Genomic DNA, 15,145 nt, shown 5'->3' on the forward strand with positions numbered 1-15,145 from the left:
TTAACATGCAGTTTCTTATTTAGTTGATGCTTCACTGTCTTATGTGCAGAATTCAATTCTAGCAATCTGGGGCACTGAAGAATTTAGGAGCTTAAATAGTTCCTACAGGGTCGCCAGTGGTACTGCCCGCCTAAATCCATAGAGAGGCTAACACCCTTCTAGCTTATTAGTCTTTGTTAAAACTATGAAATTATTAATTTAATCCTAATTTATATGCATTGTGGAGGTCACTCAAAAATGTTTCTCTCAACTGCTGTGATAAGCATAGGCTTATTTTGATGTCTAAAGATCTGTTACCTATATCTGATTTCATCTTCCAACACATATTTATTGAATATCTACTATTTACTGTGTTCTGGAGCTGCTCTGTGCTCTGGAGAACAAGATACATGAAGTTTATCATTAAATGGGAAAAGAGCAGACATTTAAAAAAGCACCCAAACAGACCAGGCACAGTGGCACATGTCTGTTTTTTTTTTTTTTTTTGAGACGGAGTCTTGCTCTGTCGCCCAGGCTGGAGTGCAGTGGCGCAATCTTGGCTCACTGCAAGCTCCGCCTCCTGGGTTCACACCATTCTCCTGCCTCAGCCTCCCGAGTAGCTGGGACTACAGGCGCACGCCACCACGCCCGGCTAATTTTTTTGTATTTTTAGTAGAGACAGGGTTTCACCGTGTTAGCCAGGATGGTCTCGATCTCCTGACCTCATGATCCGCCTGCCTCGGCCTCCCAAAGTGCTGGGATTACAGGCGTGAGCCACCGCGCCTGGCCCACAGTGGCACATGTCTGTAATCCCAACACATTGGGAGGCTGAGGCGGAGGATCCCTTGTGCCCAGGAGTTTGAGACCAGCCTGGGCAAGATAGTCAGAGCTCATCTCTATTTAAAAAACAAAAACAACAAAAAAAAAGCTGGGCAGCTACTCAGGGAGCTTAGGTGGGAGGATTGCTTGAGCTTGAACCCAGGAAGTCGAGGCTGCAGTGAGCCGTGATTGCACCACTGCACTCCAGCCTGGGCAACAGAGTGAGACCCTATCTCAAAAAAAAAAAAAAAGAAGAAGAAGAAGAGGAGGAGGAGGAGGAGGGGGAGGGGGAGGGGGAGGAGGAGGAGGAGGAGGAGGAGGAGGAGGAGGAGGAGGAGGAGGAGGAGGAGAAAAGACACCCAAAGAATAGTGTAGTTACTATTGAGTTAGGCACATTACAAAGGTAAATTTCAGGGAGACTCAACACAGGAAGTGTCAGAGAGGGCCTCTCTGAGAACGAGACACTTCAGCTGAACCCTGAGGAATGAGTGTAGGTTCCCCAGGCCAAGGTGGGAGAGAAGGCCCCTGAGGTTGAAATACAGCGAGTGAGAAGGAGGGTGACCAGATACACAGCTTGAGAATAGGCATGAGACCTCACCCAAGGACGTGCTAGCCATGTGCAGGATTTGGAACTTCATGCAAGGACAGTGGGAAACCACAGAAGGGTGTATATCCTCTAATTTCTCTCTTTAAAAGATCACTCTGTGTGTAAGAATGGGTAGGAGCTAGAGTAGACATGGGGAGGCCAGTTCTTCTAGGTGAGAGATGATGGTGTCTTAAATGAGCATGGTGGCAGGGACGGGGAGAAGAGAAGTAGGTGGATTTCAGAAATGTTAGGAGGTCATATCAGTAGGACTTGTCAATTGATTAGATTTGCAGAGAGATGTCAAAGATAATCTCAGATTTCTGGCATGAGCAAGTGCACGGCAGTGTTTTACTGAGGAGGAAACATTTGATCAGGAGCAGGGCTGGGGAGATTAATTGCAGTTTGACTGTTGTAGCTTTGAGGTGTCAGTGAAGGTGATTTGGTTCTCCCAATTACCCTTTGAGAAAGGTAGTATTATCCACATTCGTTATTGGGAAACTAAGGTTTGGAGAGGTTGGATGGCTTGCCTAAGACTACGTAGCCCAGAAAGGGCTGAGCCTGAGCTTGGGCCAGTATTTTGAGTCCTAAAGCTGTGCTTTTAAAACCATACCACATGGCCTGTGTGCTGAATATTCGATGTTGAACCAAGCTAACCAACCTTCTCAACACACCAGTTCTCTGCCTCCCTTCTCCACACACAACTGTCTGCCAAATTGTCTGCTCTGATAGTCAAACAAATCCTAAAATCTCTTCTTGTCTAAGACCTTCATGAAAGTAGAAAGGTGAGGTTTACTGGCCCTGCCCTACCTAGAATTTGAACACCCTAGGGGTATTTTTCACTCACTCATTCTAGTTCTGTTCCCCTCACACCTGACATTTTTCAAGCATAGGTCACCTACTGTACACCTGAAAAAAAAAAAAAAACAGCAAAATGCCACAATAAAACCATTTGCAGAGGGCTTTACACTTTCAAAGCACTTAATAAATATTATCTTTTTTGCCCTCACATTAGCCCTGGAAGAAAGAAAGGACATGTATGGTCCTTCAGCTAACATTTTTGGAGCAACCCTCACTATGCACCAGGCACTGTGCTGGAACTCGGCTGGTGATACAAGGATGAGTAAGACATGGTCCCTGTTCTCAGGGGCTTAAAGTCTAAAAGAGACGACAGACTAACAGATGATATCAGTATGTGTTCATTTTGCAGATAAGAAAGATGATAGACTGATGATAGACTCAGAAATTAAGAGACTTGTTTCAAGAGTTTCTGCAAGTTATGGTCCTCTGAATAAGGAATGGCTTGGGCTGCTTGTTGAAATAGATTCCACACCGCAGACCTGCTGAATTGGATCCCTAAGGGTGGGGCCTCAGGTGATTCATATGCTGCTGGATAGCTAGGAAGTGATCCAACTGAGGAGTGAACCTTCTCTGGTGCACTGCCAGAGACCATTTGTCTATTCTCTAGTTTAAGAGATGAGGGAACTAACTGATGCTTATAGATCAGCAGTGGTTGTCTGCAAACAGCCCTCTTTCCTCATAGCCCTTACTGTAGGGATGTGCAGGCCTAGGAGGGTGTGTTTGCCAGCCTCAGACCAGAGGGAAAATTCTACCCGGAGGCAGAATCCATAGAAAGTTAGGGTGCCAGGAGCCTGCTGAAAACTCCACCCTGGGAGATAAGGGAAACCAACCAGTAAGACCAGGTCAGAGTTCAGTAAGTATGGACTTTATCTGGAGCTAAGGTCCTGGTAGGGTGGCTCTTTCCTGGTTTACTGCTCTTGTCTTTAGGGAAGGGCCCAGGAATATTACTTTGCCCCAGACTCCGGAAAACCTAGCTCAGCCTGTGTATAGTGTGCTTTTTTTATCTTTCTCTATCCATCTATCTTATGTATGTGTATTATGTATTTATATACATATATAGCATATGTGTATTATATATATCTTTAATCATGTCATATATGTATATATTGTATGTGTGTGGGCACATGTGATGTATATATGTGTATATGTCTGGAATGTGTGTGTATGTATGTAAAAGAGAAAATAAAGACCACACAAATCTACATGTGGCATATACAGGTCATATAATTTTTTATTTAGGAGCACAGACCTTGAAGTCACACCAACTTTATGCACATCTTAACTTCATTTATTTAACCTCTCTGTTCACCCACTGGAAAATGGGGATACTACCTGTTTCACCAGACTTTTGTGAGTATTGAATTAGATAAGGTTATATCAAGTGCTTAGCACAGCACGTGGTAGGTAGTAAGAACTTTATCATTATTACCACAGAACGTGGATGTTCTAGGCCTTGTCCTCATTTACACATTTGTGATGGGGTAGGCGTAAGGGTGAGGAGACCAGGAACCTCCCATTGACAGATGGAAAGGACATGATGTTATTTGCTTATCTGTGTTTTTTTAAACACCAGAAGCCAGTCCTGTTTGGCCACCTTAAGTTCGAACTCGTATGCTTTGTAGGGGTCTGAGTGAAGCAGTGGGCAGTATAAGCTGTGGGCAGTGGTGACTGGGAAAGGTAAGACATGCCCATCTGGAGAGGGCTGCCACCACTCATTTTCAGCTGATTGTCTCTGTGAGACCGTAAGCTCGAGGATGCCAGAACTTCTGACTGACCTTTCAAGAGAAGTCAGAAATCTGTATTTTATTGCTTAGCAACTAACTTCTAAAATAAATATATATATGTATGTATATATACACATTCACACACAGACACACCGCAGACCAATAAAAAGGATATGTGGGCTCTCTGGAAGGTCACGAAGCATCTCCTTGCTTTGTCGCCCACCCTGTAGGCTGGGGTGAGGAGCATGTGGATGCATAGTTAGAAGGCACCTGCTCTGTGCCTTGTGCTGCACTCAGGCATACCGAGAAGTCCACACTACAACCTCTGCCCTCCAGCAGATAGGCAGGACTGACCCACCAGGCCACAGGGAGCCTTGGAGGAGGGGAGAATGTGTGTGCCAATGCAGCCTGCATTGTAAAGAAGAGGAAGAGTTCTGCAAGTTACTCTACAGATATTGTAAGTGAAAAAAGCAAAGTGCAAAAAGGGGATGATACTACCTGTTGTGTAAGGAAGAAAGGAAAATAAGAATATGTATAGGTATTTATTTAGTTTTACAAGAGGAAACACAGGAAGAAAACCAAAAACAAATGAGTGCCTAACTCAGTAGTAACTACACTATTGTTTGGGTGCCTTTTCTTTTTCTTCTTCTTCTTTTTTTTTTTTTTTTTTTTTTTTTTTGAGATAGGGTCTCACTCTGTTGCCCAGGCTGGAGTGCAGTGGTGCAATCACGGCTCACTGCAGCCTCGACTTCCTGGGTTTAAGCTCAAGCCATCCTCCCACCTAAGCTCCCTGAGTAGCTGCCTAGCTTTTTTTTTTTTTTTTTAAATAGAGATGAGCTCTGACTATCTTGCCCAGGCTGGTCTCAAACTCCTGGGCACAAGGGATCCTCCACCTCAGCCTCCCAATGTGTTGGGATTACAGGCATGTGCCACTGTGCCTGGTCTGTTTGGGTGCTTTTTTAAATGTCTGCTCTTTTCCCATTTAATGATAAACTTCATGTATCTTGTTCTCTAGAGCACAGAGCAGCTCTGGGGAATGGGGGGAAAGAATAGGTACACTTCTGAATATACTTTTAAAATTTCATTTTGATTTTTCAACCGTGTAAATGTTTAATATATTCAAAAAATGAAATTAGCTTGAAAAAAAGCAAACCCTAAAATTCAGTACAAATATAAACAGAAACATAAATATGTCTCAAATTGATAACATAAAAACAGATTAAGACCGAGCACAGTGGCTCATGCCTGTAATCCCAGTGCTTTGGGAGGCCGAGGCAGGTGGATCACTTGAGCCCAGGAGTTCAAGACCAGCCTAGGCAACATGGCGAAACCCCATCTCTATAAAAAATACAAAAATTAGCCAGGCGTGGCGGTGTGTGCCTGTAATCCCAGCTACTTGGGAGGCTAAGGCGGGAGGATCACTTGAACCCAGGAGGCAGAGTTTGCAGTGAGCTGTAGTTGTGCCACTGCACTCTAGTCTGGGCGATGGAGTGAAACCCTGTCTCAAAAAACTAAACAAAACAAAAAACCCAACGGATTAACCCAGAAATTTTCACACACATTACTGATGGTACTGGGATATAGTCTGAGGACAAAAAGAACTGCAAGAAAACCTTGAACTTCATAGATTTGTTGTTACTAGTGATACTGATGTAGTAACTCCAGGAACTATCTTTTCTGCATATTGAATAGAGCAGTGAGTAAATATATTGGTATTGTTTAGGAACTGGGTTCTCAATATGAGAAAAGGAAGATAAAATGTGGAATGGGGAAGATGAAGAACCCTGTTGTGTTGAGTTCAAATTGGAGATACCAGTGTGAACTCAAAAATTTATAATAAATTTTTCTAGCTCTGTCCATTAAAAGGGCCTGGAACAAGGGACAGCTCAGCAGCAATGAGTACCTAGCAGTCAGATCTTGTTTCTAAATGCATTTCCTGCTAAAAGGAACAGGGCTCCTTGGAGAAATGTTTGATTCCAGGTCTGGCATAGGGAAAGTACAAGGTGAGCATGGAGTATCTTTTTGTGCCAGAAAGCAAGGACATGATCAAAAACAGATGGTGACATGTTAAAAGGACACAGGAGCTGGCTTTCAGAAGCTCACACTGGTCAAATTGGAACATTTTAAACTTTTTTTTTAAAGGGTAATAGACTATAATATATTATTACTTTTGGGGGGAAACAAGATCTGTGAGTTCATAGCACTACTCCAGAAAAGGGATGAGATGACATTCTTTATAAAAGCTTACTGGCTAATATATGTTGAAGGAATGATATAATTAGCAAATTGCCATTTTGCAGGCATCAGTGCAATAAGCACTTTAGGCAAGAATCGCCTATGGAGAGTAAAACTATTGGATGAGAGATTGTTGGAAAACAGAGTATCTATGCAGTCTCAAAATATCATCCCACAGATTTCTCATTAATTCAAATGAGAAAATAGATTTTTACCATTGAAAAAATCTCAGGAGTACCACTTTACCTAAGTAATCAAACCTACCATCACCAAAATGGAGCAAGCTATCCAACATCACTTATATAATAGTTTCTTAAAAATGTTTAACATGAATCTAACCATGAGGAGGCGTCAGATGAATCCAGATTGTAGGCCATTCAACAAGATTACTGGCCTAGACTCTGCAAAATGTCAGTATTATGAAAGACAAGACCAAGAAAAGTAGGGAGGGTTCTAGATTAAATTAATATGAAAGAGACAGGACGTAAGTATAATTCGAGATCTTTGATTGGCTCCTGAATTGAGGCAATTGGGGAATAGCTATAAAGAACTTAATAAGACAGTTGGGAAAATTTGAATGTGTACTGTATATTAGATGATATTGTATTAGACTCATTGGGTGTGCTGATGGCATTGTGGTTATATAGAAGAATTTCAATGCTCTTAGGGGATATAGGCTAAAATAGGGGTAAAGTGTCATGATGTCTGCAATTTTCAAGTGAGAAAAAATGCATAAACATAGATAAAGCAAATGTTACAAATGTTAGTTGCTGAATCTAAATGAAGGACATATAGATATCCACCATGCTGCTTCTTCATTGTTAATGTAGTTTGACATTTTTCAAAATAAAATGTTGGGGTAAATGAAATGTGTGCTGCAGTGGTCAGGGATTGCTTCGTGGAGTCAATGCCATTTGATCAGGACCTTGAAAAAGTAGTAGGAGATGGACAGAGATGACAAGGGATGGCAACCATCAAATCAGAGGTGGGAATGAGTATAGCATCGCTTAGGATCCAATAGAGGTAGGTAATAGGCAAGTAATCAGACGAATTTGAAAAGACGTTTGGGTCCACAGGATGAAAGTCCTTTAGTACCAGGTTATTAGAGGCACATCTGATTGTGTAGATAATAAGGAGAGAAATGATAAGTTCATGATGAGAGGGCCTGAGGGAGTAGCATTTGAGTAAGTTAGTCTGTGGTGGTGGAGTGCTGGATGGACTGGAGAGTGGAAAAGAGGTTTTTTTCAGTAATCCAGGCATGAGGCACTAGACCTGTGGCTTCAAGGGATGAGTGTCAATGATTATGTAAAGAAAGGAGCGACTCTGGGAAATGATTATAAAAAACCTACAGGTTTCTTTGACTGGCAGTGGGGGATAACTGAGAAGTTGGATCAGAAAATCTGTCTCAGTGGTGCCATTTAGAGTACAAATTTGGGGGGAAATTCTCCATTCTTCAGGGCCGCCTCCATACCCCCAGGTTTAGACTGAGCAGAATCTGAGCTCTGCTGCCAAATTTTGATGAGAATGTCATCAGGAAAAGGGAGGGGCCACCATTAAAGTCTTTTCTATCTATGACAGCCTCCATTTCAGGCCAAACTACCCTCCTGTCTCCTTTCCTTGTTTCTCAGATTTTTAACCTTCCAAGGTCTTTCTCCCAAATATGTGCTCAGACTCACAACCCAGCTGACACAATAGTCTGTCCATTGATTCTGTCCACCAGGCCTGCCTTCCATAGGCATTTCTTCCTCCTTCAGTTCAGTGGTAGTTTTCTCTCCTTTAAGCTCTCAGAAAAAAAAAATTTTTTTGCATCTGTTGCAAGTATACTTACATTGCCATCTCCTTGTCCCCCACATATCTGCCCTAGCCTCTGATTTTATTTTAGAGAAACTTTTGGTGACTGCTGAAATGGTCTTTGTCCATGCCCCTAACAGTTGTTGACAGCAGGGACATGGACCTTTTGGTTCATTTGCCTTTGATTATGTGGAATTGCCCATGCCTTAGCTCAAATGCAAACCAAATCAGGTTCTCAGGTTCAAATGCACCTTCTAGGCTTTAATATGGGCATAGGAAACCAGCTTCCTGGTGGGGTCAAGAACAAGGCAGGAAGGCCCGAGGTGTCCCAAGATAAGATGGGCTTTCTCTTTAGGTAGGAAGGAGGAGGAGTTCAAGCCCAGCGTGGATAGCCCTGTGCAGTCATAGTGAATAAAGTAGGCAGAACATGTAGGAGGAAGGAACAGTGTAGGCAGAGACAGAAGCCAGAAACCATAGCAAGTGAAAGGAGGACAGTAAAGAGCAGGGACCAAGAATAGGACTGAGCCCCTCCCTACTGTGTCAGGCACTGGGGGCACAGCAGCAAGACCCTCTCTGCTTTCATGGACCTTCCAACCTTGCCTGTACGGCTTTACAGACAAGTGAACAGCAGCATTTTCAGTTGGGTATTTGAGCTGCAGGAAGGATAGATACTGGCAGCTGTGGAAAACATCAAAGGGCACTTCACCGGGCATCAGGCATTATACTTCCTGTTAGATGCTGTGGCGAATGGCGTAGCTGAGGCCAGATGACTGTTCTCCCAAGTACAGTGGGGAGGTTCTAAAAGGTTTTAAGCAGCAAAATGACATGGGTAAATTTGGATGTTAGAAAGCTCATGGCTATTACTAAGCTCACCTTGTGGCCAGGTGCCTCCCCTGGGTCACTCTTGGCTCTGTTGTGGTTTTTCTTTGAACCAACCATCCCTAGTGTCTTGTCTGGTTTATGTCGTGTTTTGTTTTTCTTTCTCTTTCTTCCTCCTGTCCTGCGTCGCTCTTTCCTGGGCCCACGCTCTCTTCTTCCTTGATGTCCTTCTCTCTCTGATCCAAAGATCAGCCAGTAAAAAGCAGTCTCACCTGTCCAGGTAAGAGGGGTGCCATTGTGAGGGGGAACGAAGACCCCCTCCTTTATATTTATAAGTTACTTGTACCCTCACATGGTTTCAAACTTTAAAAGTACCAAAGAATATAATAAAAGCCTGCAGTTCCATTCCTGTGCCCCAGCCACCCAGTTTCCCTCCTCAGAGACAACTGTGTTATATGTTTCTTTTGTATTCTTCCAGAGATATTTTAGATATTTTTGGATATGTAAATAAATATTTAAACATGTATAAACACATAATTCTCTCTTTTACTCACTTTTTTAAACTGTCCAATTAATTCTATATTTTGTTTATTTCACTCAGTAACATATCATGGAGATCATTCTCTATCATGTATAAAGAGCCTCTTCATTCTTTTTTATGACTGAGTTCTGTGTCATTATATTACTGTAATTTATTTAACCAGTCACTCATTGTGAATATTTAGATTATTTCCAGTGTTTTGCCATCACACACAGTGCTTCCATGAGTAGCCTTTCACTTAGTCATTTGCTATAAGTAGGATAGGAATTGCCCCTTTCTGAGGGGCAGCAACTATTGATTCAGGAACTTGCAACTTGTACACTTTTCCAAAAAGGAGTGCCACAGCAGTTATTGAAATTTCTTCTATTCCTATGAGGGTCCTAGTTGAAGAGGAGATCAAGCAGTGAATCCTTTGGTTTGGTGATGTGTACCACTTGGAGGTTTGGGGTCTTTAGTAGTTTCTAATTAGGCAAGATGCCTCAGGCTGGCTGAGGGAATGGAGCTGAATATGGGGTTGGAATACTACCACCAAACAGACCAGATTCCTGTCCTCCCATGGTACCCAAAGGATAAATGGAATTTTCAAAGGCTTGGGCCATTCCTCTACTGTCTTTTCTAGAAAGTATGCAAGTTGCCAGTTACCCAGTGGGCTTGTACTCATGCCCATTTACCCTCCTGGAGATCACTGTTATGGAGAGGTGGAACTTTGAGGGACAAAGAGATGAAGCTAAATGGGGAGCTTGTCTCTGCTGCCGCCACTACAGCCGCATGCTGTGCTCATGCAGACCTCTGTATGTGTTTGACCTACCTCGTCCTTCCCTCCAGTCTCCCCTTCCTTTGCAAATCATCGCCTAAAACTAACTGGCTGTTTGTTTTTTTCCTGTCTTTTTCTTGCATTCATTTTCTCTGCTGCTCCGTTCTGTTCCATCAGCCCCATTGCAGCCTGGTAAGACCCAACAAGCGTGTATACGTGTGCACATCCCCTTCTTGCTATTGTCTCTTTGTCGCCTAACTCCAGGAAGGGTTATTTTCCTTCACATCTTGCTGGGTATTAAAGGATCATGCTTGCCCTGCCAGCCCAGGATTCCAGATAGGTGGTGTTACCAGTGGTGTACACATGGCTAATGTCCTACCAGATTGGGTTACAGGGTGGGTAGGTTGGTCTCTCATTATCCAAGACTCAGGGCCCCTTTTGACAGAGCCTCCATCTACTACAAGGCTGATCCCTCCCTGCTGAGCTCACTGACATGCTTTCCTTACCCCTTCTCCAGGTTAAGTAGCCTGTCTTCTCTGGGAGATTCTGCACCTGAGCGCAAGTCCCCTTCCCACCATCGCCAGCCTTCGGACACCTCTGAGACAACCGGTAACCTCCTTGGGCATTAATACACAAACACAGCCAGGCATGGTGGCACATGCCTGTATTCCCAGCTACTTGGGAGGCCAGTGGGAGGATCACTTGAGCCCAAGAGCTCTGGTCAGTAGTGTGCTATGCCAGTCAGGTGTCTGTACTAAGTTCAGCATCAATATAATGACCTCCCAGGAGCAGGGAACTACCAGGTTGCCCAAGGAGAAGTGAACTGACCCAGGTCAGAAATGGAGCAGGTCAGAACACCCATGCTTATCAGTAGTGGGATCACACCTATGAATAACCACTGTACTCCAGCCCGGGCAACATAGTGATACTCCATCTCTTTTTTTTTTTAAAAAAAAAGCACATGGCCGGGCATGGTGGCTTATGCCTGTAATCCCAGCATTTTGGGAGGCCAAGGTAGGCAGATGACTTGAGGTCAGGAGTTTGAGACCAGCCTGGCCAACATGATGAAACCCCGTCTCTACTAAAAACACAAAAATTAGCCAGGCGTGGTGGTGCGCGCCAGTAGTCCCAGCTACTCAGGAGGCTGAGGCAGAAGAATTGCTTGAACCCAGAAGGCACAGGTTGCAGTGAGTCGAGATCGTGCCACTGCACTCCAGCCTGGGTGACAGAGCAAGACTCTGTCTCAAAAGAAAACCCACATGGACACAGAGATGTACACTCATACAGACAGATCTGTATTCTCCAAATGTAAAGCAACTTAGTGTTTATGTTAAGCACATGACGTATACTAGGCATTGTGTTAATGGGTTTTATATAAATTGCCTCCATACATCAACGTAGAAACTAGGTTTTATTATCTTTATTTTGCAAATGAGAGAGCTGAGGCACAGAGAGGTTAAGAAATATGTCCAAGTTCGCAAGCTTATTGGGGACTTGAAACCAGTTCTGTTTTAACTCTAGAACCCACGCTTTAATCATTGCAGGATGCAATCACTCATACTCATACACATGTACAATGTCTAGTATACATTCACAGGGATAGAGACATTTGGTAGTCATAACCTCTGTTTCTTTTTGTTTTTTAATTCTGTATTTTTTTAAAGGATACATGACAGGAAGAAAACCCTTTTATTTCTGAAATAAAAGGGTTTTCTTCCTGCCATGTGTCCTTCCATGGATTTGGCAAGAGACCACTCCTAAGTCACCCTGCATGAGTTATCCAGCTCTGTAAAAAGAATCAACAAGCATTGGTATACCACTTGCTGCATTCATTGGATGTCACTTAACATGTAACTTCTAGGCTCACTTGGGCTTCAATCCTGGGAGGCTCCTTATCGGTAATATTAGTCTTCAGGAGGATGGCTAGACCTGGTCCTGCCCCTTCTTTGACCAGTCTCACCCGGACACACCAAAAGGGACAGACATGTATGTGAGAGACAAGCATTTTAGCACCTCAGAGAAGGGTAGTTTCTTATTTGGAATACAAAGTAAGTTACAGGTTTTGCCAACCACAAAGGGAGGCATGTCATTGCGATAGTGTTTAGACAGGAATAGTCTAGGGAATTTGGTTAGTGTGAAAAGGCTTCTTGAAGAAGAAAGGCACCGGGGCTTCCCTGGGTTAGTCTTGGCATGTGTACACTCACCTCCCAATGACACTGCGTACTCAACCTTTCTGTCCGCCTTCCAGGTCTCGTTCAACGCTGTGTCATTATCCAAAAGGACCAGCATGGCTTTGGCTTCACAGTCAGCGGGGATCGCATTGTTCTGGTGCAGTCTGTGCGGCCTGGTGAGTGCTGCATCCCTCCTGCCCACGGTGGACAGTACTTGCAAAGCCACCATGTATGTGACAGTGCCATTCTACTTTCCTGTGGGGCATAAATGAATTACTCTAGAACTGGTTCTCCATGGGTGCCTGGGGAAGCCTCTTCAATGCTAAGCCCCCAGGCAGAATTTCTAGAGATTGCACCTCATGCTTTCTTCCCTAGCTGGGAAGTGAAAAACCAGCAAAATAGCTGTCAGGTCATCATCAGGCAGATGTCTGATTGCCATCGAAGGGAGCCTCTCATACTGGGTCACAAGATTCCATGGAGGAATCAGAGGCCCCCTTTCTTCATATTTACCTCCACATTACCTGGCTAAGTGCACAGATGGTCACTTTCTACAGAGGTTTATAACCTGAGACAGGCACAATGGTCCAAATGATTACAGAGCCCATTTGCTGATACAGTTAACATTAAATAAATTACCAACAGATGAATGATATATGTTGGATGTGATGTCAGGGGAAATGGTGTTTGGAAAGTTTGAGTAGTTGGTGATTTGAGGCATAGTCATTTTCCTTGTGATCATTTGGGAAGCCCTCTTAAAAGAAACAGGATTTTAGAAGTAGTTTGAAAGATGGAAATGAAAAGCAAATCAGCAGGATAGAAATTTGGTGGGAAGGACGTGAAGAGTGGGTGGGCATCATAGCCAAATCCATCAAGTTACCAATTGTGTATAGAAGGGGTGTGAACAGTCAAAACTCCAGCATATGCCAGGTAGTGGAACCATTGTTGGTGGTCCAGGCTGAGGAAGACAATCAGAAAGGTGATGGGTGGCCAGGCATGGTGGCTCACGCCTGTAATCTCAGCACTATGGGAGGCTGAGGCGGGCGGATCACGAGGTCAGGAGACTGAGACCATCCTGGCTAACATGATGAAACCCTGTCCCTACTAAAAATACAAAGAAATTAGCCAGGCACGGTGGCAGTCACCTGTAGTCCCAGCTACTCGGGAGGCTGAGGCAGGAGAATGGCGTGAACCCAGGAGCCGGAGCTTGCAGTGAGCCGAGATCGTGCCACTGCACTTCAGCCTGGGTGACTGAGCGAGACTCCGTCTCAAAAAAAAAAAAAAAAGGAAAAAGAAAGGCGATGGGTGTGGGAGAGTCCTTAAAGGGTAAAGAAGTGTCCCTAAAAGGAGTGAACTTCAGTGCAGTAAGTAGGACTGGGCTGGTGACATGGAGCATCCTAGGCTTGGCTTAGACAAGAGCACAAGGAAAGGATTGGGAGCAGGTTTCCTGATAGTGCAGAGCAAGAGGGAAAATATACTTGCATTGATTTGGAGGAAGATATGGGATATGTTCACAGGAAAGATGAAAAGAGGATTTCAAATTTACGACCAAAATGAGTATGTGGATCATATAAGGATATAAATAAGTATGGCTTCTTATATTTGGGAGTAAACTTGTATCAGTGGTAGGTTTGTTTTGCATATCCTGGGGTGAAGCTCTAAAAAGATAGTTTTATTCTTTGCTTCTCTTATTTCTCAGGGTTCCTGGACTAGGGTCAGACAGAGTTAGTGGAACTACCAGTAACTTGTACTTTTCCTCTGCTGGTCTATCTGGTACAGAAAATGTGTATGGGATCCCCTCCAGTGAAGTCTAGGTTCAGCTCTCCTTTACCTTCTTCCTTCTCTTAGGCTGAGCAGAGTCAGACCCAGAAAAGAAAGAAGGAAAAGATGGCTTACAAGGAGAATATGAGTTCTAGAGTCTGTGTGTGTGTGAGTTGTGTGTGTGTGCATGCATGCGTGTGTGCATGTGTGTGTTGGGGAGGAGAGTAAAAGAGACTTCATTTGGATTGGCATTGAAGTCACAAGAGTAACAAAGCAGCGGTTATCTTTTCCAGATATATATTAGGTTTCTTTAATTCACTGTTTCTCAAAGTATAGTCTGTGTTCTGCCTGTATTAGAATCACCTAAGCCCAAGATGATTGAAATCCTTTTTCTTGGGGCTGACCTCAGAAGCACTGAATTGCTTTCTGGCAAGAGGTCCAAGAAACACACTTTTTAAAAATTCCCACAGTGATTCTCATGCTTGCTGAAGTCTGAGAACTTCTGCTCAAGTTCCTTAACTCTGAAGAGTTTAGTTTTTAAAAAAAAAAAAAAAAAACACTAAGTTATTAGAAGTCACCTCACGTGTTTCATACATTCAGGCAAGATAGTTCTGTTCTCTTTAACATTAGTTTCTAAATGAATGTATAAGAGGGAGTTTCAGGCTATTTGCAAGTACTCTTCCATAAATAGCACACTTTAGATGAGGGTAGTCTTGAGTCCCAGTACTGAAAAGCCAAATTGGAATGTAGTCATCACTGTATTTTTCTTTTTAGAGTAGAAACATTTAGATGGGCTTTGTGGGAGTTTTGTTTTGATCAGAGGAATGCAACTTAAAGATTTAATGATCACGTTGGGGCAAATGTACAATATGTAATTTTTATGCTTCTCATTAACTTGTTTTGGCTTTAGTGTTTTTTGTACTTCCTGGATGTAAATTAAACTATGAATATAAGTCATTTAAAACTATCTTGTGAGGCTGGGCGAGGTGACACATGCCTATAATCCCAGCACTTTGGGAGGCCAAGCCAGAAGGATTGCCTGAGCTCAGGAGTTCCAAGACCAGCCTGGGCAATATGGTGAAACCCTGTCTGTACAAAAAATACAAAAAT

At 43.4% G+C, this 15,145-nt stretch overlaps 1 protein-coding gene across 12 annotated transcripts in view; it reads left to right on the top strand.

Annotated features, from left to right (window-relative positions):
* The window catches only part of ARHGEF11 (Rho guanine nucleotide exchange factor 11), a 112,170-nt gene that overhangs the window by 49,702 nt on the left and 47,323 nt on the right, over positions 1–15,145 (top strand). For 8 of the 12 annotated variants that reach the window (XM_030824163.1, XM_030824166.1, XM_030824164.1 and 5 more), the window contains exons 2-5: positions 9,059–9,091; positions 10,284–10,298; positions 10,624–10,715; positions 12,355–12,453. In XM_030824163.1, coding sequence (XP_030680023.1) covers positions 9,059–9,091; positions 10,284–10,298; positions 10,624–10,715; positions 12,355–12,453 — 239 coding nt within the window. The remainder of the gene's footprint in view (positions 1–9,058; positions 9,092–10,283; positions 10,299–10,623; positions 10,716–12,354; positions 12,454–15,145) is intronic. The other 4 variants (XM_030824168.1, XM_030824172.1, XM_030824174.1 and 1 more) reach the window with 2 other exon arrangements.

Source organism: Nomascus leucogenys, chromosome 12 (genome assembly GCF_006542625.1).
Source record: "Nomascus leucogenys isolate Asia chromosome 12, Asia_NLE_v1, whole genome shotgun sequence".
NCBI lineage: Eukaryota > Metazoa > Chordata > Mammalia > Primates > Hylobatidae > Nomascus > Nomascus leucogenys.